Raw genomic sequence first — 27,167 nt, 5'->3', positions numbered from 1 at the left:
TCATTCCTGTGCATGCAAAATTCATATGGACATCGATGGGAGGTAACTATAGTCTAACATAACACGTCAGTGTGTTGTAACTGTACAAATAACAAACAAACAAAAAACCCCAAACAAACAAAAAACCCAAACAAACAAAAAACCCCAAACAAACAAAAACGCAAACAAACAAAAAAACCCAAACAAACAAAAAAGCGGCGACTGTGTCTTGATAATGCAGCCAGAATAGCCAAACGGGTATCAGTATCAGTTGGCTTTACACAACGAAACAGCCCACGTTTTGTACTGGCGATAACAAATCTATACTTATTCCCAGAAATAAACTACTTAACGGCGAAAAATAAACCTCCCACTCCGGCCAGTGCCCACTTGTAAACTCGCGGCTGCGGACGAAGCGCAGGCTTGCCCCGTCTCTCTCTCGGGCCGCTGCCCCCAGCCCCTGCGCCGCGGGGCGGAGGGCCCCGCTCGCCGAGCCGGGCAGCCCCGGCAGCGGAGGGGCCGGCAGACCCACGGGGGTCCGCCCCGTCGGCCGCGCTGCTGGGAGCAGCTGTCCCCGAGCGCGGCTTTCCCCATCCCAAGCCACCCATCCGCCTGCCCAGGGAAGTTCACTGTACGAACGTCCCCGCTGCCCGCCCCGCGCCTGCCGCCCCCTGGCCCGCCCGGCCGCCGGCGCTTGAGCTGCGGGGAGAGAAATGCCGTTTCCCCTCGCAAACGCAGCTGCCCAGCGGGACCGCGGCCCGCCCGCCGCGGGAGGAGCGCTCGGGACGGCGCTGGCAGTGCCCGGCCACAGCGGCAGGAGGAGCTGCCGGAGGTGCCACCGCCCGGCCGGGGCGCTCCTCCCAGGCGGGCCCGGGCCTGGCCCCGCGCTGCGCTGCGCTGCGCACGGCGGGCGCTGGTGCCGTCCCCTCGCGAGCGTCGCCCCGCCACGGCCGCCGAGCCGGCTGCGCCCCGGGCCCGCCTGCCGCCCCCGCGCGGCCCGGCGGCACGGCCCGGCCCTGCGGGGCGGGCGGGAGCATGGAGCGGCGCGGGGGCCGGCAGCAGGTGAGCGCCGGGCCGGAGCGGTGCCCGCGGAAGGCGGAGCGGGGGAGGGAGAAAGCTGGGCGTGCGGCGGGGGCCGGGGCTGCCCCGGGCGGTGCGGGGCGGGGGGCGGCGGCAGCGCACCGCGAGGTGGGCGAGCTGCGCAGCTGTTGCGGGCAGAGAGCTACCAGGTGTTTGGAATTTTAAATGCGAGGTTATGCTCTTTCAGAAATCTCAGGCGTTTGAAACTTGGTTCGGATTTCACAGGAAGTTTGGATTTTTTTATGTCTTTGTTTCGTTTTAGGATTCTGGAGATAGTGTTTCCGAAGTAAGGGAATGGAGACCAGTCATTTACAGAAAGTGCACAGACACTCTCTGGTTGCTCCTCTTCTTTCTTTTCTGGGCTGGTTTGGTAAGCATGTTTTTTTTTTTTCTGAAAGAAAAATCAGATCCAAAGTTAATGGGGTTCTGCACAGTGGTATAGTAAATCTAAACGGAAATTATCGTGGGCACAGGTGTTAGAGTCCCACGATTGCACTGGGGCAGAACTGACCTTTGTGGCGGTGCAGTGCTTTATTGCAGTGTCTGTTACACAGACTTTTAAGTTCTACTCGTATGCTTTAGATGCCATGTATACATAGGGCTGGGTTATTTAGAATTTGCTTTTTTGTAAATTAGTCTAGGCTCTGACTGGACTCTTATTTCTTCTTGTTCATTGTAGTCTTGTTATCTTGCAACATGTCCATCTGTTGTATCAAGTCACTGTCTGTCCTGTGCTTATAACAGCATGAAAACTTTTGGGAACAGGCTTTGTCTCTCTTAAGTGTGAATAGGTTTTTTCATATGTCTGATGCTACTCAGAACTCGTGAATACACTATGAATCAGTTTTCAGTTCAATTCCTAATAACTCTCTTAATGGAAGCTAATGCGGGAGAATACATACACATTTTGAATACTGCATAAGCTGAAGCTGAGCTTTGTGAACAGGATAGCTTTTTTTACATGCTGTCTTGTGCTTAGTGCTTTCATCAGTGAAGGTAACGCCAAAACTTAAACCTGTCAAACAGTGAAAATTTAGGATTTTTGTTTGTGTTCTCTCACTGTTTTTATTGCTCAGTTTCTGTGAAATAGCTTATTGCATACATGTGTTTGTTTTCTTTTGTTTGATGGGATTTTTAAAAGATTAAAAATTTTTTGATGACTGATTTGTTTACTTAGTGAAAAAAGTTGAAACCACATTAATAACTCTCTGGAAGTGCGTATCACTGGCATGTATAGACACACCCCTCCAGTAGTCATACAGCCATCTGTTACTTAACAATATTTGTGGCTTGTATCCAGCATTTTGCACTTAAAAAAAAAAAAAAATTCACCAGTATTTGCCATACTGGTGGCAATTGACCTGTAATGTCCATTTTCAGAAAGAATGCCAGTTTTTCTGAAAGCATATTTCAGGTTAAGTTACAACACCAGCTCGTTTCTCCTTTTCCTTCTGAGAACAATTTAATTATTAACAAGTATTTGTTATGCAAATAAATGAGATCTGAAACTGTTTTATTATTGTAACAAATATCACATTCGCAAGTATTGTGTCAGCTTTAATTGTGGAGTCTCTACAAAGATCTCCATATTGAGATGGCATTAACATGCAGTCATAATTAAAAAAAAAATATTTAACTAGTTAAACTGCAAACATATAAGCAAAAATGAGACTATGCTGGGGACTGAGGAAACATGTACTTAACGTGTTTGTGTATGAGACTCAGTTTTTGCCCAGGTCCCATCTGTAGTCACAAGTGTTAAAAGTAGAAAAATAAAGCCTCTAAACCTTAAGTTAGAAAGCAGTTGTGCTGGATCTGATATGTGCAATCTGTCTCCAGCACAGCTAATATTCAACAACTCCATGCAAAGTAGTAGTGGTTAATGTGGGTCTGGGAAGATTTGCTGCTGCCAGCAGTTGGCATGTAGCCATAGAGCTTAGTGAATTGTCCTTGGTGTGTGTGAAATGTGGTTTACACCCCATGGGACAGGGGAGACAATTGACTCACTGAGTTCTTAATAGCTGGAGTGCTGTAAATAAGCTTTTGGGCTAAGTAGTGCTCAGGACTTCACCAGCTTCCCAGAAAAATTACTGCTTTTTGGCACTTGGAAACGTTCTTTTCAATGGGTGTTTTGGCCCTCATGGCATACATGAGCAGGGTTTAAGCTGCATCCTGAGGCAAGGTGTCTTAGATTGACTAAGGGTTGCTGCTGCTTGACCAACGGAGATGCTTAGCTGCCTCTGGAGTTTACAGGGACCTGATCTGTTGGGGCTTTGATCCGACAGCAGAGCATCTAGAAGATCGGTACCGTGTCACCTAAGTCCACAGTGTGGTTCTCTCCAGGTTTTTCACATGTGTTAAAGAATGCATCTTCCTGAAATTTCAGGTAAACTGCATTTTAATTATATTTTATGTGTTTGCAGTATACTTCTTATTAAATTCGTTAGCAGCTGCAAGGGCTCAACATTTCAGCAGCTATGTTGCCCAGGTATGTCTTGAAGGGCACCCTGAAAAACAAGCAGCAGTAAGCACATGGGAAAAATTACCATTTGAGTGACCTTGCCTAGTGACACACACAAGCTTAGGCAGAGGCAGTGTTTAGCACCTTACTATTGCTTTCCTATTATTTTAATCAGGACCTCTATATTTCTTCTCCTGAGGTACTCTGTTTAATTTATATACTTTCAACAATAGACAAAGTAAATAAATTTTACTTTTAGACAAATTAGTCTATTAAATTAGACAATGGGACTAAACTTACCCATATGACTTGGTCCGGCTTTGAGCAGAGGGGTGAAGTTTAGATTTAACTGTTTGCATCCAGAAGACAAAAATGCATGGTTTAGAAAGAGTATTTATTGAATGGGAAGGAAAAGCTATTGTAGCATGTTTTCACATTAAAAATATTTTAACAGATGTTTATAACTGGCTACGCTGTGATGGCTGGTGCCGCAGAAAGACTTGTGCTTGGGTATGACAGCTTTGGGAACATATGTGGTAGGAAGAATACTCCTGTAAAGGGGGCACCTCTCTCTGGACAGGACATGACTAATAAAAAGTAAGTACATCAGATAATGTCTAAATAAATCAAATGTTTGAGAACTTAGGAAGATACACATCTTCTAGTTGTCAATCGTATGTATATGTGTACATATACCTGCGTCTTTTGAAAGGCCAAAAGGAAAGGTGTGAGAATGGTGCACAATGGTAAGCAAAACTGGAAAGTTAACATAGAATTTGAAAATGTGCTACATTGTTATGCTTTATGCTGGCTTCTTAAATAGGGTCTTAAACAGGACCTCGGCCAATCCAGCAGTCATTCTGTATGGCTTTGTACTACAGGAAGTTGTTGTACTTCAGTGGAAGTTCCCAGTCATTCTGTCAACTGCCATGAACTATAGTCCTTGTAGAATGGCACCCACCTTGGCAGCTTCTGATCCCATTTAAGAACATAAAACAAAGTGTAAAAATGTAGCATATTCTCAAACTGCTTCTTAACTTCTGACTTCAAATTCCATTTTTTCCATGATATGTGGAAAAAGAGTTTCATTTGCTTTGTAGTGCTTTAAAAAGATAGAAAGAAGGCTCAGAATTTAAACCTATAAAAACTAGAAAGCTTGTTTTTTGAAAAGAGGATCTTTTTTTCTTTCTAGGTATGTGTTCTTTCTGAATTCATGCAACCTGGAAATGCAAAGCCTCAAAATCAGTTCACTTTCCTTGTGCGTGTCTAGTTGTCCACAAGAGCAACTCAACTCTTTGGAAGACCTCCAGAGTTTTGCAAGGAATAATGGTGTGCAACAGGGAATATGAACATCTTAGTGTATCTGTAGAACACTTGAGCAGCTTTCACTTTGTTATTCTTATGTTTGCTATGCTGGGGAGTCATTTCTTACCATTAATTTCCTGAGCAGCCCATGGCAACAGAAAATAAAATGTTTTGTTTCTGCTTTATTTCAAAGCCATAGTTTCTAGAGACATTACAGCTTTGTTATGCGAATTCAAAAGCTGTTGATTAATTCTTGCACAATGCTGAGAGTATGCAGCAGCAAACTGGCTCCTGAGAATGAACTAGTGTAGTTTGGTGGAGGTGCCAGTAGATGAATAGAGCACATATGCTATTTGAGAAACTTGTCCAATTGGTTCTTTTAAATTTAATTAAAACTATGTTGGAATTATTAATTTCACAGATACACAAGTGTTTTTATCCCTTTAGACATTGGATCCCAAAGTTTGCTATTCCACCTAGAAATTTTTTATTTTATTCTGCTGTTCAAGATAAATATGATGTCAGAAGTAGCAATTATGCAAAAGAGGCAACTCCGGTTCATTCATGTCCAACATGCAAATAAAATGACCTGTAGCCTAACCCTTATTCCATGGGGTGTAGGTAAACTGCAGACCATATGTATAGTAGTAGCTATTTTTGCTGGGTATCAGAATTCCATTCTTCTTTGTTTTGTTTGGCACGGTTTGCTATGTAAATTGACAACATTTGTTTTAGTTTCGTTTTGAGCTAGTTTGCCATCGTTTGGTATGTACAGAAAGCTGTAAACACCTGTGATATTATATAAGTATTTTCAGTGTAACTGAATATAATTGCATGAAATTCCATCTACACGCTAAAACTGCTTGCATATTTATCTTGAGGGAGAGGGCAGTATTGCATTTTGAATAGCTTGAATATATCTTGCCATTCTTTCCCTGAAGCATTGTATAATGGAGCAGAGTGTTATTAGCAAAGTACCTGGTAATATTTAGCCTAGAGTCCAGAAAATGTTAAGTTTCTGGATAGATACATATTCTATTCTAAATCACGAGGGACCTAGTTCTATTGTATCTTCTGTCATTCTAGGTTTTTCTGTTATCTTAATGAGTAAGAGTTTAGAGCACTGTGGAACAAATAGTGTGCCTACCCTCTGGGAAGATCAGTAAATGGTAATTATACTTAAGTCTAGAAGCCAAAAGATTGTGTAGAGGTTGCTTTGGATTTACCCAGTTAAAGAATTTGTTACTTACATTCCCACTGGAATATCAAGGATGAATATGGCCTGCTAAGGGATCAAAGCAGAAGCGGAAACAAAACTGAATTGATAATATGGTTTTCTCTAAAACTTTAATGAATATTAATTTACTTCCCCCCGTCTTCTTAGGTTCTTGTCTTTGTGTTTACAACCTGAACGTTTCCAGTTACACATTAAATTCGAAGGCAGCTGGGCTGTGTCCCACACTGCCAGTTCCACCAAGGTAAGAATTATTGGGTACTTTACAACAGCTTTGAGTCCAACATCCTGGAGTCCAAACAGCTTCTCAAGGATTGTTACTTCCTCGTGTTTTGTATTTGACTTGATGCTTTACAGTCAGAATGGGTTTGCTTTGCTTATTTATTTTTGTGCATCTATCCTTTTCTCACGTGTGCCTGTGAACATGCCCGAGTCCTGTCCCACAGAATGCACAAGGACGGCATTCCCTCCATCCCTCTGCCCTTTAGAGATTTTTTTCCTCTCCAAATCGGGAGAAGAGCACTCCATATGAGAAGCGAATTATCTCCTGCACAGACTTGCGAAGGAAGAAGAGCTGTGGTCTTGGGCCTTGCTTATTATCCTGAACCTAGAAATTTCTATCAGAATCATTTCACAGCCAGCTGGCTTGAAGCATAGGTCATTGGATGACACTGTCTTTAACATTTGGCATTTGTGAGCCAAAATCCTTAAACTCATGATTTTAAATTCCCCTGTGTCATGAAAATACAGCAAGGAATTGAAATCTCCGTGTTTGCAGAGCTAAGTCATCTACTCTGAACAAGAGAAAATAGAGGAAAAAAGCAAACAGAAGAGAGCAGGAGACACATGAAAACATTATGTACAGTGGATCAAAGGAGAGCATGTAAATTGAAAAAATATGGCATGTTTTACTTACTACTTTGACTTTTAAGGCTTTTTTCTGTTTGGTGAGGAACTCAGCAATGTTGTTCATCTTGCACAGTAATGTTTCATAGTAGAAGCAAAGCTAGTCAGGAAAGTTTTTAACTGTTGATGAGCAAACCTCTCCTTTTTGGATACAAATATATCTTTGACTGTTGTAGTGCAGCATTGCCAAGATGGAGCAATAAATATTCCCTCTGCCATCCAGAGGGACCTTGACAGGCTTGAGAGGTGGGCCTGTGTAAACCTCGTGAAGTTCAACAAGGCCAAGTGCAAGGTCCTGCACGTGGGTCAGAGCAATCCCAAGCACAAGTACAGGCTGAGTGGAGAATAGATTCCTCAGCCCTGAGGAAAAGGACTTGGGGGTGCTGGTTGATGAGAAGCTCAGCATGAGCCGGCAGTGTGCACTGGCAGCCCAGAAAGCCAGCTATATCCTGGGCTGCATCAAAAGAAGTGTGGCCAGCAGGTCGAGGGAGGGGATTCTGCCCGTCTACTCTGCTCTGGTGAGACCCCACCTGGAATGCTGCGTTCAGCTCTGGGGCCCCAACATAAGAAGGACATGGAGCTGCTGGAGTGAGTCCAGAGGGCCATGAAGATGATCCGAGGGCTGGAGCATCTCTCCTATGAAGACAAGCTGAGAGAGCTGGAGTTGTTGAGCCTGGAGAAGAGATGGCTCTGGGGTCATCTTATGGCAGTCTTGTAGTACCTGAAGGAGGCGTACAAGAAAGGTGGAAAGAGACTTTTTACAAGGGCGTGTAGTGATAGGACAAGGAGTAGTGGCTTTAAACTGAAAGAGGGCAGATTTTAATTGGATAGAAGGAAGAATTTTTTTACAGTGAGGGTGGTGAACTGGAACAGATTGTCCAGAGAAGTTGTGGCTGCCCTATTCCTGGAAGTGTTCAAGGCCAGGTTGGATGAGGCTTTGGGCAACCTAATCTAGTGGAAGGTGTTCCTGCCCATGACAGGGGGTTGGAACTAGATGATCTTCAAGGTCCCTCCCAACCCAAACAATTCCATGATTCTAATATATTCAAGAAGCTTGGCTGGGAGTGCCAAATAATTTCGTATGTAAACATTTGGAGATGTTAATTGTACCTTACAAACATCATTTTGATTTGGCTTTTAGAATGCTTAAATATAATAAAAACAATGCAAAGTGCTTGTGGTCTAGAATTAGCTACAGCAATGTTACAGCTATGTTAGCATGAGTTTAGGTTTTACATAAACACATGGGAGCAAACCAGGTGAAGCCAGACTAGAATGGGAACAGGAGCTACATGCTGAGGGTGACTGAGGTAATAGTTCACTTTTTCCCCCAGGTTGTTCTTGAATGGATGTTCTGGTACAGTCATAGAGACATGATGCTGCTAGGAGTTTATTTTGCAGATGAAACATAAACCTACCACTTGTAACAGACCACTCCCATGCCCACTGCCCTGTTGTGTCAGACTCCATGTGCAAGGTCTCCTCCTGAGTGGGGAGGACATCTGCCAGGCTACAGATCATACTGGCCAGCTGTGGCTGCAGAACTGTGTTGGGGGTGCCAATGAGGTACTGTAGAGGGCTTGGAAGAGAATGGGGGAATGCATGTCTGTGGATTTGAAACTGTCTGTACAGTAATTAATATTTTTTACCATCTTTGTTTTTAACCTTCCAGTAAATCTTTTCCATTATTTAATCGATGTGTTCCACGAAATCCTGAATGCTATTCCAAATATGCATCTGCCTTAATAAGTATGGTTAATGAAATGGATGTTTTTCACCAAATTCTGAGTGGAATATTGGCAGGAAGAGATACGGTGATAGGACTGAGTGTCCTTGCACTAGGTAAGGTTATGAATAAAACATGAACAATAATATTCAATTAGAATGTGAGGTTTCAAATGTTTCTGTTAAGTTTATATTTTTAATTTAAAAGTGGACTTTTTCATATTTGCTGGGTAGAGTTGTTCTTAAGAAAGTGTGATTGTGTTTTATCAGGAGGCATTTAATAGACTGATGAAATACAGCTCTATGAAATACCAGATTCTGTGTTCCTCTATATGATCATATACCTCATTTCAGGGGACTGTAAGAAATTGTTGGTGAAAAAAAAAAAGTAGCATCAGCATGAACATTTTAACTTAAATCTTATACAAAATATTATTGAAAAGCTTGTAATTCCCAAAGTGAAATATTTCAGTTATAAGCTCATGATTAGTGAGTTCTAGGTAACTGTGTGTTTTAAACGTTAAAAAGGTTGCCAGCTTTAGTAAATGCTGTTGCTTTTGAGACCACTGTTTAAAAATAAAAGCCCAAATCCTGCGAGAACCTTAAATTTATCTTTAAATAAGAGTTAAGTTAAATGAGTTCTAACACTCATAATAAACTTGCTTTGTATATTTTTCAGCCTTCTCTTTTATACTGGTTTTAGTCTTCAGATTCATTCGGACACTTCTGGTCCATACTTTGATTGCACTGGTTGTGTTTGGGTTGTTATGTAAGTATATTTACCTTTTATATGCTTAGTTAAATGGATCATCTCACTGAGCTGAAGAAGCAGCTGAACAAACATCTATCCTTTTTCTCCATGGCCATCTTCAGTAACCTTAAGCTTACCACAGCCATTTCCAAGCTGAGCCCAGCTTGCCTTTTGGTGCCAAAGTCTGGCTGTGCTGTTTCAGCTGCTGAGTGTTGGGATGATGACGATTTTTATTTTTTTATAGATGCCTGGAAACAACACTTCTTTTGGCAGATGAATGCAGTTATGAAATGCTACTGTTTCAAAGAAAGTTTGTTGGAGTTTTACATTGCCTACTTCAGAAAGGGAGAACTATAGGAATGTGTCCAGCTTGTCATTCCATGAAAGTTAGCTTTGTATCTCCTCGATGAAATTATATGCCTGAGCTTTAGAATAACTGCAAGAAAACCAAACATTCTGCTGTGATTTTACGTCAGACTAACAGACCATTATGTGGGTTTTCTCTTTGATGGTTGATACTGTGCCTCTGCTACGCGGCAGTATTCCTGAACTGAGCTGGGGTCAGGCAGCAGGGTGAGGGGCTTGGGTGGGCGGCCAGGGGGACATCCGCCTGCCAACAGCGCTGTGCTGCAGCCTGGGAGTGCTGCCCTGCTTCACGCTGCTCTTGTCTGCTCAGTTGTCTCAGGTGTTCTCTGGTGGCTCTATTACGACTACAGGAACGATCCCAGCACTGAACTGGAAACACAAAAGGAAAATGTAAAGTTTCTACTTGGATATGCTATCTTCTCGACAATAGTTACCGTAAGTAGCGTTTTACTCTAAGCAATGGCAGAGGCCGTAGCTTGAAAACTTGAACTACAGTGGTTCTACAACAGTAAAAATAATTCCTCATTCCTTTCAGATTTGAAAATGATAATCAATTGTAAGATCTACTTACACTCATTTAAATCGTTTTATATCTTCACTGTGCACAGGGCTTTGCCACACTTCAACCTGTATAAACAGTGTTGGCATCGATGATGTAGAAATACAAGAATTGTGTCCCGTCCCCGTTCTTTTCTGCATCAGCTAACTGGAGAATCATGTTGAGTGAACAGAGGGGCACTGGCTCAATGTGAACATGAGATCTGTGGATACAGACTCATGTCAGTAGGAGAAAGGGGTGGCAGCTCTTTTAAGGGGTAGTGGAGTGCAGGCAGCAGTGTCTAGGCCTCAAGTTACGGGTTTTATCTCACTGACCCTGTTTTCCAACCAAAAATCTGAGTGTGGCTTGCAACTTTCAAAGTGATTTTTTCACTCTGATGTTGCCATGTTAAAGGAGTAATTGCTCAATATGAGCGTACAGACAATTTGTACTTCATGAGGCATTTGTCAAAATGATTGTTCTTCTATTTTCTTAAACCAGAGTAGGATCCATAGGCTGGAATTCAATGGATATGATCAGTATGACGGTTTACAGTGACAAATATAAATGTGTCATAGATCACATTTTGTTCATATCCTCTGTAAGTTATAACCTTTTTACTTCTGTTGATACTAAAGGGGTAAGAAAAGGTTCCTTTGTTTGCATGTGTGTTCCAGTACAACTGACTGTTGTTTGCAGAACGGTGGGAACACCCACTGCTGCAGGTTACACTTCTCTTCAGAGCTGGTGGCTTCTTTCTAGAGCAGGCAAGAAAACTAGTGAAGCAACTGCCATTAGTTGCATTTATTATTTTATAGATTCCGACTCTGTTTTAATTGCTGTTCATAGTTCCTTGTCATATACAAAGAACTGGGGTCATTATGGGATTTTTGACTCAGGATTTCGTCGTTGTTTGTTTTTTTTTTTACTTTGAGAAAAAAATAATTTATTTAAATGAGGTTTCATTTTATGTCTGCTTTGCTTCCATACATACACAGCTCTCAAATTAGTCTGATTGTGCTACTGTCTGTTCTACAGAAAAGGGCTGGTCCTCTTACCACTGTGAACAGTGGCAAGCTGACCTGAGTAGGAAGAGAGTTTAAATGTTTGTGACATACAGGGTATGTGAAAGGGATGTGTAGCACATAACGTACATTTGTGTTTGCTGTAAAGCAAAACAGACTGTTTCCATTGGGTGAGTTACAGTTTTATGAAAATCAGACTTTAATCCACAGGCTCTTTGAGAATATAGGCAGTGTCTCAGAAAGCATTTCCAGTGCAGAGTAAGTTTGTGTACAATGCCTTGCTGACATCTCTTCATGAAATCTGCACCTCTCATCCCACATTTGACAACTCTGCTACTTTTCTTAAGGAAGCAAACCCAACAATTTCTCTTTTTCTTTCCTACAACAGGTTGTTCTACTTTCGCTTATACTTGTACTAAGAAAGAGGCTTCAGTTCACTGTACAGCTCTTTCGAATTGTCGGTAAAATCATTGGCAGAATTCCTTTCCTCCTGTTCCAACCACTCTGGACCTTTCTGATTCTCATTGTGTTCTGGGTATTTTGGGTTGCTGTACTACTTAGCTTAGGAACTGCAGGTAAGTATATGCTTTCCGTATTTTTGGATGCATGCTATCTGTTTCCTAAGTTCACTTCTTAAATATGGGACCTCCTGGTGTTAGTGTACAAAATGTGGGCTAGCACTGTTACTCTTCTTTTTTCGTTTATTTCCCCCCCCTCTGCTTGTTGGAATCTTCAACATTGCCATAGTTCTGCAAGTTGTAGCAATACAGAAGGGAGATTTTTGCTCCTGTATGTGGACTTCAGTTTTGTTCTTTCTCAATTATTTAATTTATGTTTAGATTGTGGTAGATTCAGTAAATGTTTGATGTATTTCAATGAAGAAAGTAACATGAAGGAGGAGACAGCTTTTAGTGCTGTTGTTATGAAATGAGAATGTTAATCTCCTCTGACTGTAAACAGTGTCCAGTGGTCATGAAGGCAGAATGTTGTTTCTGAGCAGTAGTTCAGTGACTATTTAGTCAGTGCTATCACTATTTAGACTGGTACAACAGTATTTGGATTGATCCAGAGGTTCTTGCAGTTGTAGGGGAGGTGCTCTGTAGAAACAGTCCATCGCTATGAGAGATCTGCAAGAACAGATTTTGAGTATGGAAGTGGTATTACTGAGGAACATACCGCTATAAGATCTGTCACTGACTGAACTGGGGTAATTTGGATGCTGTCCCTTGGTGCAGTATCACACCATGCAAAGGAGGGGGATGTTGTTCTTCCATGCAACATCACCCAAAGATGGGAAGCTAAACTCTGTGTAGCTCTGAGGATAACTCCTCCTGCAGATATCAGCCTTTTTACATAGGAAACATTATAATTTGGGGTTGTTTAGGTTTTTTTTTAATTTTAAATTTCTAGGGCTACTGCTAGGAGTTAGTTGTTGTCCTTTGGGTTGGAGCTGATGCAGAACTAATGCAGATAGAGACAGTTGTTTGTCATTTCCCTATTTATTCATGGGTTTTCTATTTTCTGAAGTTTGGCAGTGGTTTCTGTGTGGAAAACCAAATACAGCCTAGCTCTTCAAATGCTTATGTGTTACCATTTAATCATGTGTTTCCACCACTCCTTGACACAGAGGCTGCAGTAACTCCTCTGCACAGGCTTAGAGAACCCTGCTAGGCCAGAAGAGCCTCCAACCTTTCTGTAGCTGAGCCCATTTGGCAAAACTGGCAGTAATGTCCACCTCCATGGGTCAGGTACCTCACTCTTCCATCACAACTGCTTCCATCTCAGTCTTAACATGTTAATTCTGGCTCTGTACAAGATCTGCTTCTCCATCTGTCTGACATTGCAAGTCACTCACTCATTGCTTAGGCTAGACTAGAATCTGTTTCTCTCCAGCTTTCATTGGAAAGTCATGCAGATTTGCAAGGGTCTCTGTTTCTGCTGCCTTTCCCCTGGTAGCTCCTGTCTGTCAGGAATGACTGCTTGAAGCACTTACCTGGCTTATAGCCCACTTCTCCTGCAAAAGGGTCAGACCTAGGAAGGCTCAATGTCCAGCCTGCAGTCTCTTTGTGGGTCATTCCTGGCTGACTTAATAGTCAAGCAGATTCACTTTGCTTTAGTTGTAATGGATATTCCTTCTCCACGCTCCTCTGAGTTGAATTTTCCCTTTACAGAGGCAGCATTACGTGCTAAACGCAGCTTTGTGTGGCTGTTAGCTTTTCTGCAAAATCTTCATCCGACTTATGCACATATCAGCCAGACAGCAGTAATTTTCAAACTGGCCTTGTGGGGTACCTTATTACTGGTTCAGATCAGTCCTTTATAGAAAGGAGCATCTTCTGAGCTGTAAACCAGCTGTTCATTTCATGCACCTGCTTGCATCAGATGCAATTTAAGATAAACATTAACTATAGTAAATCTAATAGCAGGTAAATAAAATGAATGATAACACAGAGATTTGCTAAATATATAATAAACAATAACTATTAGAGGAAGTATTACTTCCTTGATGTTAAGCTGAGCTGGCCCATTACTCACAGGAATATTCACTGATATTTTTACTATGCACACATAAGGATGTGAAGCTTGCCCTTGTTAAATCTAAATTTGGAAAATGCCAACTGAGTCTGTTGTATTCAAATGCTTTTGGAAATGCAGCAGTCATTAGCAGAGGAGAAATATTTTAGCTCATATGACAGAAATAGCTTGATGATAAATTTAGGATTGGGAACTAGTCAGGTATTTCCTGGATGCTTTTACAGACTTTGCAGGAAAGTAGTGACTTGCACATTATATCCGAAAGCAAATTCCACATGTATTCACAGGGAAATAAAACGCAGTGACAGCTGCCTTGGAGAGCCTTTTTATGCTTTTTTATGTTGTGCCATTTTCTTTCATTGGTTATATTCTCTGTTTCCTGCTAGATGTTTCTATTCAACTTTGTTGTTGTTGTTGTTTTCTGCCTCCTTGGAGAGTAGGATTCAAACAGTTTGTGACCTGCTGTTACATTCATAGTGCAGCACATGTCTCCTGGCTCAAAGGTATTTCATTTTCTGTCTTCTCCCTAGTGTAATAGGAATGCTGAAGTTTCCAGTGAGTGATACAAACAGTACAGTACAGAAGGCAGCATAATCTTGCTGCACAGTACAGCAATGTTAGTTTCTAGGACGCTCTCAGTTTTGGAAGGATTAACTTTTTGCAGATTTAGCGTAAGAAGGCAACGTCATTTCTAGGCACTTAACTGTCAATATATTACTCATATGAGGAATCCAGTAAGACAAACATTTGGACTGAGATCTTCTGCCGGGATATTTTTAGTGTAGATGTCAATCCTTTTAAGATTTTTCTGTTAACGGTTACCCTGTTAATATTTAGAAGAGAACGTGCATTTGATAAATAATCCAGACCAATTCTAAGTTACAGCGTAAGCATAATGCAGGTAGAAAAATGCCACTCTACACATTTGTTTATTTTTCTGGTTGAAACTCGATCCTGTTAATTTTATCACTTGTACTTGTAACTATTCGTTTTGCTAAGCTGTCTGTGTTAAATGGTGGCTGCGGTTACCCACCAGGCATAGAGGGAGTTCTTAGAAAGGCCCAGGGGCTGAGGTGTTGATGCAAAGGCCGTGCGAGTGCCCGGCAGCAGCGCCAGTGCCCGCTGGGTGCCGGTAATGTCGTGGGAGAGAGCGGCCTCTGAGCCTCTTGGTTGTTTGCAGCTACTCTGACTGCACAGTGACTCCTCCCAAGAGCAGCTCCAAGGCAACGAAGGCAATTTTAGCCTTTTAATGATCTAGGGAGGTAGTGAAGGATTGTTTTATCGTGCGCTCAGGTTGAGATTTGTCGAGGTGACCCAGGAGGTCTGTGTCAGCAAGTGTGACGGTTCTTTGGATTTCCAGTCCAATACTCTACCTCAGATTTGTTTTGTAGTTCAAAATTTGGACAGACAAACAGTAGACTGGATTTGATGTTGAAAATATTCCTTTAAATTGTATTTCAAATTTTTGACCCAAATACGAGGCTGCCGAAATGCTGTCTGTTAAAGCAGCTCTCAGTAAGGCAGCTCGTTGGGGATTGTTTTGCTGTTCTATGATGACTAGTACGTATGCATCCTGTAAAAATAAATAAATATAGTACTGTATGGTTAGTAATGCTTTGGCAGAACAGCTTTGTATTTTCTACTAGTTTTCTACAATCACCCTGTAAATGGAAGACACATCTTATTATTTTTGAATTTTGGGGACTTTTTTTGCAACAGCTGAGAGTACTTCTCTGAAGATCTCCCAAGATATGCTCTCTTTTAGCAATTTGTTTTCTCCGTTTACAAATATGTGCCTATACAGGATTCAGTTTGTAAAATACAGGTGATGGTTTTCTTGGTTTTGATGCTTGGACTTTTTATTCTTACAAATATATTTTCTGAGGCTATGCAGACTGTATTTTAAGTGCAAATATACCAAGAAAGCTGAAAAAATGAAATGTTTACAAAGACACTAGTCTTTTGTCTAATACAGAGAAATGGGCAAGTGAAATTGGCTTGCTGCTGTGCTGCACCTGTTCTTAACATTTTCCTTGAATCTTCACTAGTTATATAATGTTTATAGCATCTCTGCATCTTACAGCTCTGGAGCGTTTGATCCTTGCTTCAGCTGTACTGCGCCTGATTATTATGTGACCACACAGACACCTTATTTACATCCCCTCCAAAAGTTAGTGTTAGTCTGAGAAAAAGACTTAACTTCTTGGGAGCTGTAGAAAACTGTAGCTTGCACTTGGAAAGGTACTTATGCACATGACTGCCTTGAAACACAAGGATAATCCAATTAAAATCAGGGGGAGTACTTATGCATTTTAAGGTAGGCACCTGCTTAAGAACCTTGGTAATTCAGAATCTGTAAGAGCAGCAGAGACTGAGTGAATTCCAGACCTGCAAAACTAGGAGAAATGCCAGACTCCCCAAGACTTGAGACAGCACAAACAGTGGCACCAGTTAGAACCTTTAGCTGGCTAGGAATGGAATTCAGCTGTGCTTTGGAAAAGCTGATATGTCTTAGGATCATTGAGTCTTACTGTTTGCTGATTTGTGTGGCATTTCACTGCAGAACTGAAGTGGCCATGTGGCACAGCAAAGCATGTCTTTCAGCTTTCCCTCATGTGGGAGCTGTGAAGTCCACATGGCATAAATACTACGCGTGTAATGTTGGATGAGAAGGCGGTGTGAGATATTCATGTAATGAAGGTGCATCCTACAGGCAAGTGAGCAATAAAACTGCCACATAAAGCTGTGCAGTAGCAAACCCAGCAATAAAAACGTATTTCCTGCAGGGTCCTTGACATTCTAATTACAGTCAGCTAGCTTAGCTGTAAATACCAGTGCATGGAAAAAAGCTAAATAAAATAACACAATAAATTCTGCTGCAGGAAGCATGAAGATTCAGTACATGGTGCCAGATCCTTTCCTCAGCAGTGGGAAGGGCACATCATATTTTTGTGTTAACAGGAGCTGATAAAAAGGCTCTCAGTATTTTCTGGTCATTGGTTCTTCGTTTCTGATAAGGAAATTGCTGAACGAGACTTCCCTTCCCAGGAATTTTGGTCGCTTACAACAGCTTACCGCTCCAGGCATCAGCAAGACCTTGCAGCAGCAGTTGCCAAATAAGAGCATCTGTCATAAGCCTGAAAGTACCAGAACGTAGCTAATGATACTGCATGTGCACGCTGACTTTGGTGTCGTTGCTGTGCTGTGCTGTGCTGACTGACATAATGGCACAGCACTGAGCTGCAGGGTCAGATGGAGAAACTCTTTGGAGTTCTGCTGCAAACACTTGTGTCTGTTTGCATTGTTAACAACACTTCTTTGAAGTATTTACAGCAGATCAACATTTGTACTGATCAGAGGTTTTCAGATGTGGTGATTCAGCTGTAGGGACTTCAGTTCTTTACTAACTTCTTCATGTTATCACTAAGAGCGTATAGTACACCAGAAAGACTTGTGATTATGTAGTTGGAGAAAAATACTCTGTTGACGAATTAAACCATGTTTCCAGGCTTTGCTGAGAAAGTTTAGCTTGTGTGAATGGATAAATCACAGTGGAGTGATGAGGAAAATGGCATATACTTTTCTCAACAGGGTATCTAGGATGCTTTAAAGTTTATCTGTGCTACTAGACTGACGTATGAAAAATATCATTGCATGTAATTCTGTTGACAAAATTATGCGTGCACAGGAGGCCCAGAAGACAGGGAATCAGTCAGACACAGATGTTTACATTCATAAGCAGGTTTCTGTGAAGTAGCAAAAACAGTTCACTGTATCTAGACAGCAAAGTGATCAATGGTGAACTCGAAGGTGGATGTGCCTCATTTGTATGCAGCAGAGCACAGTGCTGTGCGCAGGCACATGCGCAAGGTTGGCCAGGAAAGACAAAGCCATTCCTGTTGTTACTGCAGATGGTTATTTCAGTAGGCTGGTAAAAAGCAAACAGAATTAGTTTACCGTACATACATTTGTCAGTCATCATGACAAAACTACATAAGCAAAGCCTGAAATGTGCCTTTTTTGGAAAAGAAATGTTCAAGTGGATTGTATGGTGGAAAACATGCTTAATTCTGGCATAATGTATTTGCATAAAAATGGAGGGGTAGGAGACCTTCTTGTATCTCATCGACCTATCATTTGCATAAGTTGCCTCAGTAAGGGCTATAGGCTATGGCTAATGAGCATATTTGGCTGGTTGTGTGTGCTGTAGGAAAACAGCAGTCTGGAGCCTCTGGAAGAAGTAAGGGAGATGAAAAATCGCTTGAATTCAGAACAAGAAGGAATGGTATAGCACACAGCTTATTTTCGTGTACCAAAGCAAATGAATCTAAATCAAAATAAAAAATTCCCCTTAAAAAAAAAAAAAAGAAGCTTTTTCATGCAAACTTAAAACCGGGGAGGCAGGGGTTGGGGAGGAATGGCTGAGAGTTTGAGATCTGAGATATGAGTAGTAGCTTTTTCACACCATGAAGTATCTTGCATTTCACAAGCTTAAAATACACTTGAATATAATGGAAACAGTAGTATTTCTGTGAATGACCAGCTGTATAGCACTGCAAAGAGCTTGCGTGTTTAGCTGAAATTGATAACCTTTCAGAAAATAAAATAGGAACATATGTCTGTGTTTGCACTTCAGCAAAGGCTGTCTTGAAGAACGAGTCTGATGCAGTACCTACAAAATCCTCCTTCAGGTCAGCTGTACTGTGCTGATGGATGCAAGTCTTGATTACAAGAGTGCTGAGAAGATGATTGGCTCAGCTCTAGGAAGAATGCTTAGTTTGTAGGCCATAAATCTATTCATAATCTGACTCTTTTCTTCTTGCCCTCAAATAGTGAGTAGCTCTTCTCTGAGCATATAAGACGAATGAGTTTCTTATAGTGCTAATATTGTAGGAGTAAATTCCATTTATTTTATGCAGATACGTATTTAATCTAACCATATAATAATTATGCACCCATATAGCATTTTTTGATCCTTTCAAAGCACTTCAAAATAACTTTGCAGTGCTACTATGGAGCAGATGAATATTTTTCATAATTTACAGAAATGGACCTTGGTTCAGAAGACTTACAAAACTTTTCTGAACCCAATGGTACTGATGAAAAATCTATTGTTTCTACTTTCAGCTGTTTTTGAATATGAACCCTGTGGCTAGAGAAAGATAGCACAGAAATAAGTGAACTGTTCCATAGATAGCTTCATATCTGTGGTAGTTTTGAACTTGAGGGTGGTGCACTGTCCTGTGGGAGAATATGAAGTATTAAAGCTTAAGTTATAGTGTTGTTCTAGCAGTAATAGACAATTCTGTGTCTCACTTTATTTCTTTCATGAAGTTAGAATAAGAAACTGCTCACTGCCAGAGATTGTTTTATTCTGTGAACATTTATCTTTAAGGTTAATAGACTTAAGTCTTGGTAAACTAAAAATACAGCAGATTGTGGACCTAGAGACCTTTAATTAGGAGCAAATGTCCTGATGTCCTTACCCCTGATTAGACTTCAGAGTCAAGTGGCATAAATTGGATTGCGTAGAGAAAGGTCTGATTGCTAAGTTATCGAAGTTACCCTCACCTTTTGTGAAAAGCCATCTATTGAACATGGCATAAATTCTTTGATATTAACAGAAGTGGAGGCAATTTTTTTTAGCCTGAATAAGTGAATTTGTCAACATTCCTGAATACAGTAGTAACATTGGACCGTGTACTACCATACGGATGTATGTGGGTTTTTTTCTTTTTTTTTTTTTTTTTTGAGATGCCACCTTTATGTACCTGTATTTTGCACATAGATTGCAAAATACAGAGAATAGAAATCTAGTTGCCATGGTTCTAATTAGTAATAGTAATTAAAATAATAATTTTACTTTGCTATGATGGTACGTTATGCATCCTTAATATTTTTCTTTACTTTCTTAGAAAAAAATCTAAAGCATTTCATAACTATGAATTTATTTCAAATTTGAATGAAGAAAATTAAGATTTCATTACTTCTGAAGCATTTGATTACACAAATCTTGAGTAATGTTTTCTCAGAAATCTTTACTGATTTGTAGCTGTCCTCTTGACTTTATTGGCAGCTGTGTCTCAATCCCAATTTAAACCCAAGCTTTTGCTTTTTGTAAGATTTTGTTCTTCCAAATTCTGTTTGAATTACAAAATTTTGGCTCTCTGATTTTGTTAGTATGCATAAAGTTAAATAGCACCTGTTTGTATTTTTTCATAATTTTACTGAAGAAAAGTTAAGAAAAAGGCTACAGAAGCACTTACATGTACTCCTCCCCCCTACTTTGTCTGGTGTGTTATAATAATACAGTGGTGTAATCCCAACTCCAGGTACTGCACAGACTACATCAGGAGGACAAGTAGAATACAGAGCTCTGTCTGGAATTTGCTACATGGCATGGTATCATTTCATTGGCCTTATCTGGACTAGTGAATTCATTCTTGCCTGTCAGCAAATGACGATTGCTGGGGCAGTGGTTACTTGTTACTTCAACAGGTGAGTGAAGAATTCTCCCTGTATAGTTCTGGGGATTTTCCAGCATTTACTTTCAATCTCTTTCTAGGGAAAATAGTCTCAAATAGACTGCAATTTATGTCAATACTGTGGAATGAAATTTAATATAAAATAATGTTGCTTGTTGCAAGATCTTGAGTAAGATTTTACAATGTGTGTAATATTAACATGACTCATCCCTGCCGCTGGAGTTACCGGACCAAACTAAGCCTTGATACAAGCCAATAGAGCTCATTTGACTCTGGTGAAATTGCCATTTGTAAGGCACAGGCTGCATTTGACCCTTTTCCAGGAGACTGCATTAGCTCCAAATGGAGATGCAATATATAGCTCCTTGGTAATTTCACGTATTCATAGGCAGTTTGACCTCTTCATAAGTGTTCATCCCTGCTCTGGGTTTCCATTTGTTGGGTTTCCATTTGTTCTGCCTGCACAAATGCGTAGCTTGCTACTCCTTTTCTTATTCTGTGCAGATATTTTCAGTTAACCAAAATGCTTAGAATTTAGAGATGTGTAAATAAACTTTCTTGAATTTTATATTATCCTGAAATGTAAATGTGGAGGATATGAGGAAAAATCTATACTTTTCATAATTTAGACTGGTTTTTAGACTTGCAGTATCGTAAAATGAAATTAAATCAGTTTCATGCACTGGAGCGGTGCTATCCTGTCATTGCAGGGGAAGATTTAAATCTCATAATACGTTGTTGAGGTTTTTGACACTGAAGAGAGTAGTATCCTGAAACATTTTTCCTCATAAATGTTTTATGAGCTCTCTCGCCCTCATTGCTCTGTTCCTCTGCGCCCAGTGATGAGATTTTCTGATCTGTGAAAAACTCTGGCATTTTAAGGCATTTCTTCATTTGTATTAAAAGAATATGGTGATAATCTCAATTCGTTGGAAAATTAGCCCTTTAGGAAAGTGATGTGAGACCAGGTTGAGGAGCCTAGCAGGAGAGGGACTGGGGACCCTGAAGCACTGGCCACAGCCACCTGGGACTATCACGTGGGTGGCTGGGAAGGGAGGCTTTGGGCTTCCCCAGCACCTAGGTAGCAGGTTTCTCTCGATGGTCTCTACAATGTACCTCTGGACGTTTCCGCCCAGCAGAGACAGCAGCACAGGCCCCGCTGGCAGGAGCGACTTCGTGAGGATTCCCCGCTGTAGCTGGCCATAGCTCTGCTCCAGCCAAAGTAGCAAAGCTGGAAGACCTGGATGGCCACTGCCCACCATTGTTTTAAGTGATGTTTTGTCATCTTGTCCAGAAAGCCAAGGCAGGGCAGTGTTTAACACGTGTGTCAGGAGCCTGTCTCTGGTAGGATTCTCTGTGCAGCCAACAGCTGTACCGCTGAACTGGTGCTGGTAAAAGAGCAGAAAAACCCGAACTGCAGCCTCTTCGAAGGTTGAGATCTGTAGAGTGACACAGTCTCAGTCTGTTATTTTACATGCCGCGATAAGACCTGAAAAGGGAGAAGCTCGCGTTTCCTATGTCATCTCCTTTTTCCTATCAAATCTCTAAACACAAGTAATGAGTGTGGCTGTGCTTTTGTGGGTAATGGGCTGCTCTTTTCTTCTAAGCAAATTTATGTTCCTCTAGCTTTAACAATTTTTTCAGCTTTAGCAGCTGAATGCCGAGGCACTAAGGGTTCATTTAAGTTGGCTTGCTTGAGCAGGCACAGGGAAGAAAAGCAGTTTCACGGACTTACTGGACTGTGTGCTGCAGTGTATTTTGGTACAATACACCATCTAAATCCCCAAGGCAAAGACACTGTCCATATCTTCTTCATACAGAGCAGGGAAGCACCTGTAGAAACCGCTGTGATGACGTTTACTGCTCTGTTTGGGTCTTCCGCTTTCCAGCTATTTTTTACTGCCACAGGAACAGACTGCAGAGTACAGAAGGTCCCTGCACCCAATTGTATTGAAATCATTTTGTACATCTGCTGTCGAGTCCTCTTCTTGCATGCCAGGTGACATGTACTCTGTTGAGAGAGTTGTGCTTGGGAGGGGGAATGTGGTTTTTTTGCAGTGGTGATCCCTTTTCCTGGCCTTTAGGCTGTCAGCACGGATCTGCAGAGACGCAGAGCAGTCTAAAAGCCAGGAAAGGGGACAGGATGGTTAACAGCAAGAGCAGTCGCACCATCCAGGGCAAGGGTTATCTCAAGCTGTTCCAGCAATTCTGAGCTTGTCTGCTGTGTGTTTTTAATGTATTCCCTGTGGCAGCATCATAAAGGCATGTCACAAGAGTTTGTTTGTGATACCTCACAGAGAGGCTTTCTTCCTGGCTTGTAAGTGCTCTGAGGAAACGGCACAGCCTTTCCCTGCAGAAATCTCCTTCCACAGCACACGCAGCAACGTGTTTGCAGCCAGCAGCCACAGTGGAGTTGCAAATAGGGAGGGTGGGGCAGTCGTTTTAGCTGGATTAGCTTTCCAGGTGACATATGTTTGACCTGTAGTACCACCACTGAAAACAGATTTTACATTCTTTTATTTCAGATGAAACATAAATACATGAAAGATTTTATTAATTTAGTAAAATGAAGAGAAATTTTTTGCTTAATGATTACTCTTTATGACTTGTGAAAAGGACTCAGTCTTTAAAAAAACCTTCTTTGTTTTACATGAGGGTTTATTTTCATCTTAGTGTGCCTAGGTGTTATGTGCGTGTTTACCTTTTCTGTGAGATGAGGCTTTTCCCCTCACTGGGATTAAAGGAAGGTGCTATGATAACTTTACTCAAGTCACAGGCATCACTGTCCTGTCTGTGTTTGAGCTTGTTCAGTAACTCCAGTGCATGCATGTCACTGCACAGGGTTGAAATTAAGGAAGTACATAAGTGTTTGCAGGATTGAGGTTTTCCACCTGACTGAGGTGTTCAGCACCACACCTCCCGATAGATTCAGTGAGAGGTGAAATACATGCATCTCCCAGTAAGTCAAAAATCCAGGTTTGTGGATTTGCACCAGTCATTGGGAGAGGAGCTAGGACCAAATTTTTAAAGGATTAATCTTCCCTTTTCAAACATATCTGCAATGTTTATGAGCATCTTTTGCCCTACTTACATGCTTGACCCAACCCCTGAAGAGCCATCAGCATGTGTGTAGTCAGGCCTGTTCCCTGTGGATTTGAGAGCAGGTAAAGGGGCATTTGGAAGTACAGTCTGTGTGTTCTCTGTTAGTCTGATAACATCTCTTTTATTACAAATCTTGTAATTTATTGTATTTGTTTAAAAACTGAGGTTCATATTTACATACGTGATTCATTCCTTAACACTTCTGAAGTATTTTACACTAAATTTTAGGCAGTCTTCGAAACAGATGAGGCAGAATTGAAGACGACTGTTAAGCACAGCTCTGAAAAGGGCAGGCTTTTAGAGAAATGCTTTTTTCCCCCCTTTCAAATGTTATGGCTTTTGGATATGTCAAGATTACATTTTTTCTTCACACACAAAAAAGTGGTTTTAAAATGAAAGCTGAGATGCATGTGTGATCATTTGATTCAAGGAACTCAGTGGTAAGAAAGATATTGAGTGTCACAGAGCTCACAAGAAAATAAAGACAATTGGCAGCACTGAAGAAGGAAAATTATTACAAGATGATGTAGTATTGAGTACAGGTTCACAGGATTTTAGAATAGTACTGTTCTATGTAAATAAGACAATACCATGGTAACATAAAATAGGAATACCGAAGATGAAAAGCAAGCTGTAGCCCTTGTCAGTATTGTGAGCTGTTGTATCAGGCAGATTCCTGTTTTTTCCCAATACCTTGTGTGCATGCAGTGGAGTCTACATGCACAGAATTCACTGCAGAATTTGAGCTGCCTGCAAAACCTTATGCATATGGCTGACTGTATGCTTGTGCTAAGGTCATTTCAGGATTACAGCCATATAATGTACAAAGCTGGGTGAATGGTCATCCTTAGCGGTAATTTGGTGTAGGCAGATGATTGAGCCAATCTTGAGCTTGTTTAGAGTCACAAGCATCACCTGTTGTGTTTAGCTAGCCATTCTCCTGTGATTCCTACCCTGAGCCAGATCGGTTTGGAAGCAAAGCGAGAAACCTTGGCAGACCCTGTTCTTGTGAGAATTCCTTTGCTAGGAAAAGGAGGTGTGGAAAAGCATCCAAATGTGTAGAAATTTACCTAAACTAAACTTTCAGATTCTGAGATTCTTGTTCATTAATCAGTCTTGTTAAAAATATCAAAACCCTTCTTCATTTTTCTCTTCAGTAGTAAGTAAATTATTAACATAACAGTAAACTTTGTCTTTTCTGTATTTCTCACCCTTGGTTAACATTTAACTTGCAGAAACTTAATCTTGTATATTCTGAGATCTGACTGAGACTGTCATATGTAAGGTAGTGTATGAGGGGAAAGGAAACAATGGCACTATATGGATAGAATAACTCATATACATTGTGATCTATGTGTTTCTAACACAGAAACCTGATGACTTAAATAAAAAAAACCTGCCTTATTCAGTATAAAATTCCACTATCCCCCAAACTGTTCCCATAGTTGTAAGACCAAAAGTAATAAATGCAGCAACTGCTTTGCTGGAATTTCCTATTTAAAATAATGTGGTATATTCACATATTTAAATACCGCTTCTCAGCTGCAAAGTATATAGTATTTTGAATGAACTGCAGTGATACCTTCAGGATTCTTGCAGAACTGTGATACCTATCTTGATGAAGTGTGTATGATTTAAATCCTTGCTGAAGTAAGGGTTTAATAAAAATATATTTGTAGAGCTTTTTAGCCCCAGCCAGTCACACTCTTATCACTGTCTTTTTATTTTTCAGTTTCTTGTGCAAACTATTAATTTTTCAAGATAACGGAGGTTTTGAAGGAATCACTTATGAAAACAGAACATCTTATTTGTGGTATAAGGCCTGATCTTTACTTAACTACTTAGTCAAACTGCTGCTGGTTCTGTTGCCTAAGTAAATTTTTCACAGTTGGGCCAATCGCTTAAGAGTTGCTTTTTAGAAGGGCTATTTATGACTATTGATCAGTGGGCTTTTTTAATCCTCTTAAACATTTTTTTTTAAAGTATTTATAGTGTTGATCTAATTTTTTTTTTTTATAGCATTTGAAGAATTGTAGGGAAGTGGCTTTAAGTTAATTTCCTGGTTTTCATATAAATTCTTCAGAGCTGTGTCATTCTATTCTGTAAATGATGCACATTGAACTGACCTTTATAAAGAAACCAAGAAAATAAAACTTGTATTTGAGATTCCTAGACCAATTTTTTGTCTTTGCTTTTCAATTTTGGGAAACATGTTGTTTCTCCAGAACAATATGGGTTAGTGTGCAGTAGAATTACAAATTTTTTAGACCAAATTGTGATTCTAAGCATATAGTATGATATTCCTTTTTTTTGTATTCCATTTTAAAACAAATCTGTTCAGTGAAAAAAAAAGTATCAATTATCTGAACAAAATTTAAAGCAAAATTCATTCAAATTGCAACAATAAAAGTAGATAGTAGATCTCAATTTTATGTGTGAGAGCTTGTGATATTTTTGCTAGTTTTAATTTTACTACTAAATCAGGAAGAGAAGATTAATTGCTTTAGACTAATATCTTGCAGAAACAACAGTCAAATAAAATATTTCAGAGAATAAGAGAAGTGACAGAAACTGAAGAGAGGTGTTCAAGGAAGTATTCTCAGATGTTGTTCCCTTCTGGTATTTTCCATTGTAGGTTTTTTCTAGAAATTTTTCCATTACTGAATACATCAAAACAGTCACTGCTTAAGAATTAAACTAATCCAGTAAACGTTATAAACTTGGCTGCTTTCCTTTGGACTAAGGTGAACATTCAGATGAAGTCAGTAGGAAAACTCACATTGTTCTAGTGGGAAGGGAGATTCCAGCTTAATTGTTTAAATTTCCAAATAGTGAAAAGATAAAATCTATATCTTCTTAAATAAGTTTCTAAAAATTTTTTGAATTGTTTGTTTTTCTTTCTAGAAATAAAAATAGCCCACCACCTCACCCAGTCCTGTCTTCCATATCAGTTCTTTTTTGCTATCATCTAGGAACTGCTGTAAAAGGCTCATTTCTAATCACAATACTGAGAATACCAAGGATTGTTCTCTTGTACCTTTATAATATCTTAAAACAAAAGGTAGGTATATACTTCTGTAACACTATAAAATAGTAGTTAAAAGGTGAGGAAAAATGTGAAGACTATACTTCTTGCTTAAAAATGTCTGATATGATGTGGATTTTATATTTTGTCCCATTTTCTTCATTAAGAAAGCTTTTTCCATGTGCTTTCTTTTTTTCTCTGAATTCAGATATTCTTAAAAGCAGAAAACACCAACATTAAAAACCATCTTTGTTTAGTGGTTTTATATTTAAAGTTTTTTTAGGAAGGAAAAAGAACAAATTTTGCAGAATGCTCTATTTAAAACTTTTGCATCATGACTTTTAAAAAAGCAAAGGTAAGTAAGAACATTATTGTTCCATACAGAATATCTTAGCGAAAATATTTCATTTTGTAATATGAGTTTAGAGAAAGAATGTATGAAATAAGAACTATTCCAGAGATTTGTGTACAATTCAAACCACGTCTTTTAAGATACATAAAAAATATAGCTGAGCTGTTTTGTTCGTTGCTTGCCTTCTTTCTATCTTTCATACATCTTTACATCTCTCATCTTCTGCTGGAAACATACCATTGCAGTTAGTTCTGGCACTTTGGCAGTGAGAGAGGGCTGTCATGACTGCACAGCTCTG

The 27,167-nt window shown here is 40.3% G+C and overlaps 1 protein-coding gene across 1 annotated transcript in view; it reads left to right on the top strand.

The window, feature by feature from the left end:
- The first annotated feature begins 1,014 nt into the window (after positions 1-1,014).
- The window catches only part of SLC44A3 (solute carrier family 44 member 3), a 41,703-nt gene continuing 15,550 nt past the window's right edge, over positions 1,015-27,167 (top strand). The window contains exons 1-11 of the mRNA XM_086617736.1: positions 1,015-1,041; positions 1,322-1,429; positions 3,975-4,117; positions 4,713-4,849; positions 6,210-6,303; positions 8,638-8,807; positions 9,370-9,459; positions 10,118-10,242; positions 11,759-11,945; positions 20,238-20,403; positions 26,397-26,553. Coding sequence (XP_086473862.1) covers positions 1,015-1,041; positions 1,322-1,429; positions 3,975-4,117; positions 4,713-4,849; positions 6,210-6,303; positions 8,638-8,807; positions 9,370-9,459; positions 10,118-10,242; positions 11,759-11,945; positions 20,238-20,403; positions 26,397-26,553 — 1,404 coding nt within the window. The remainder of the gene's footprint in view (positions 1,042-1,321; positions 1,430-3,974; positions 4,118-4,712; positions 4,850-6,209; positions 6,304-8,637; positions 8,808-9,369; positions 9,460-10,117; positions 10,243-11,758; positions 11,946-20,237; positions 20,404-26,396; positions 26,554-27,167) is intronic.

This window comes from Tauraco erythrolophus, chromosome 10 (genome assembly GCF_009769465.1).
Source record: "Tauraco erythrolophus isolate bTauEry1 chromosome 10, bTauEry1.pri, whole genome shotgun sequence".
NCBI classification, from domain to species: domain Eukaryota; kingdom Metazoa; phylum Chordata; class Aves; order Musophagiformes; family Musophagidae; genus Tauraco; species Tauraco erythrolophus.
This window is presented reverse-complemented; position numbering and strand designations above follow the sequence as displayed.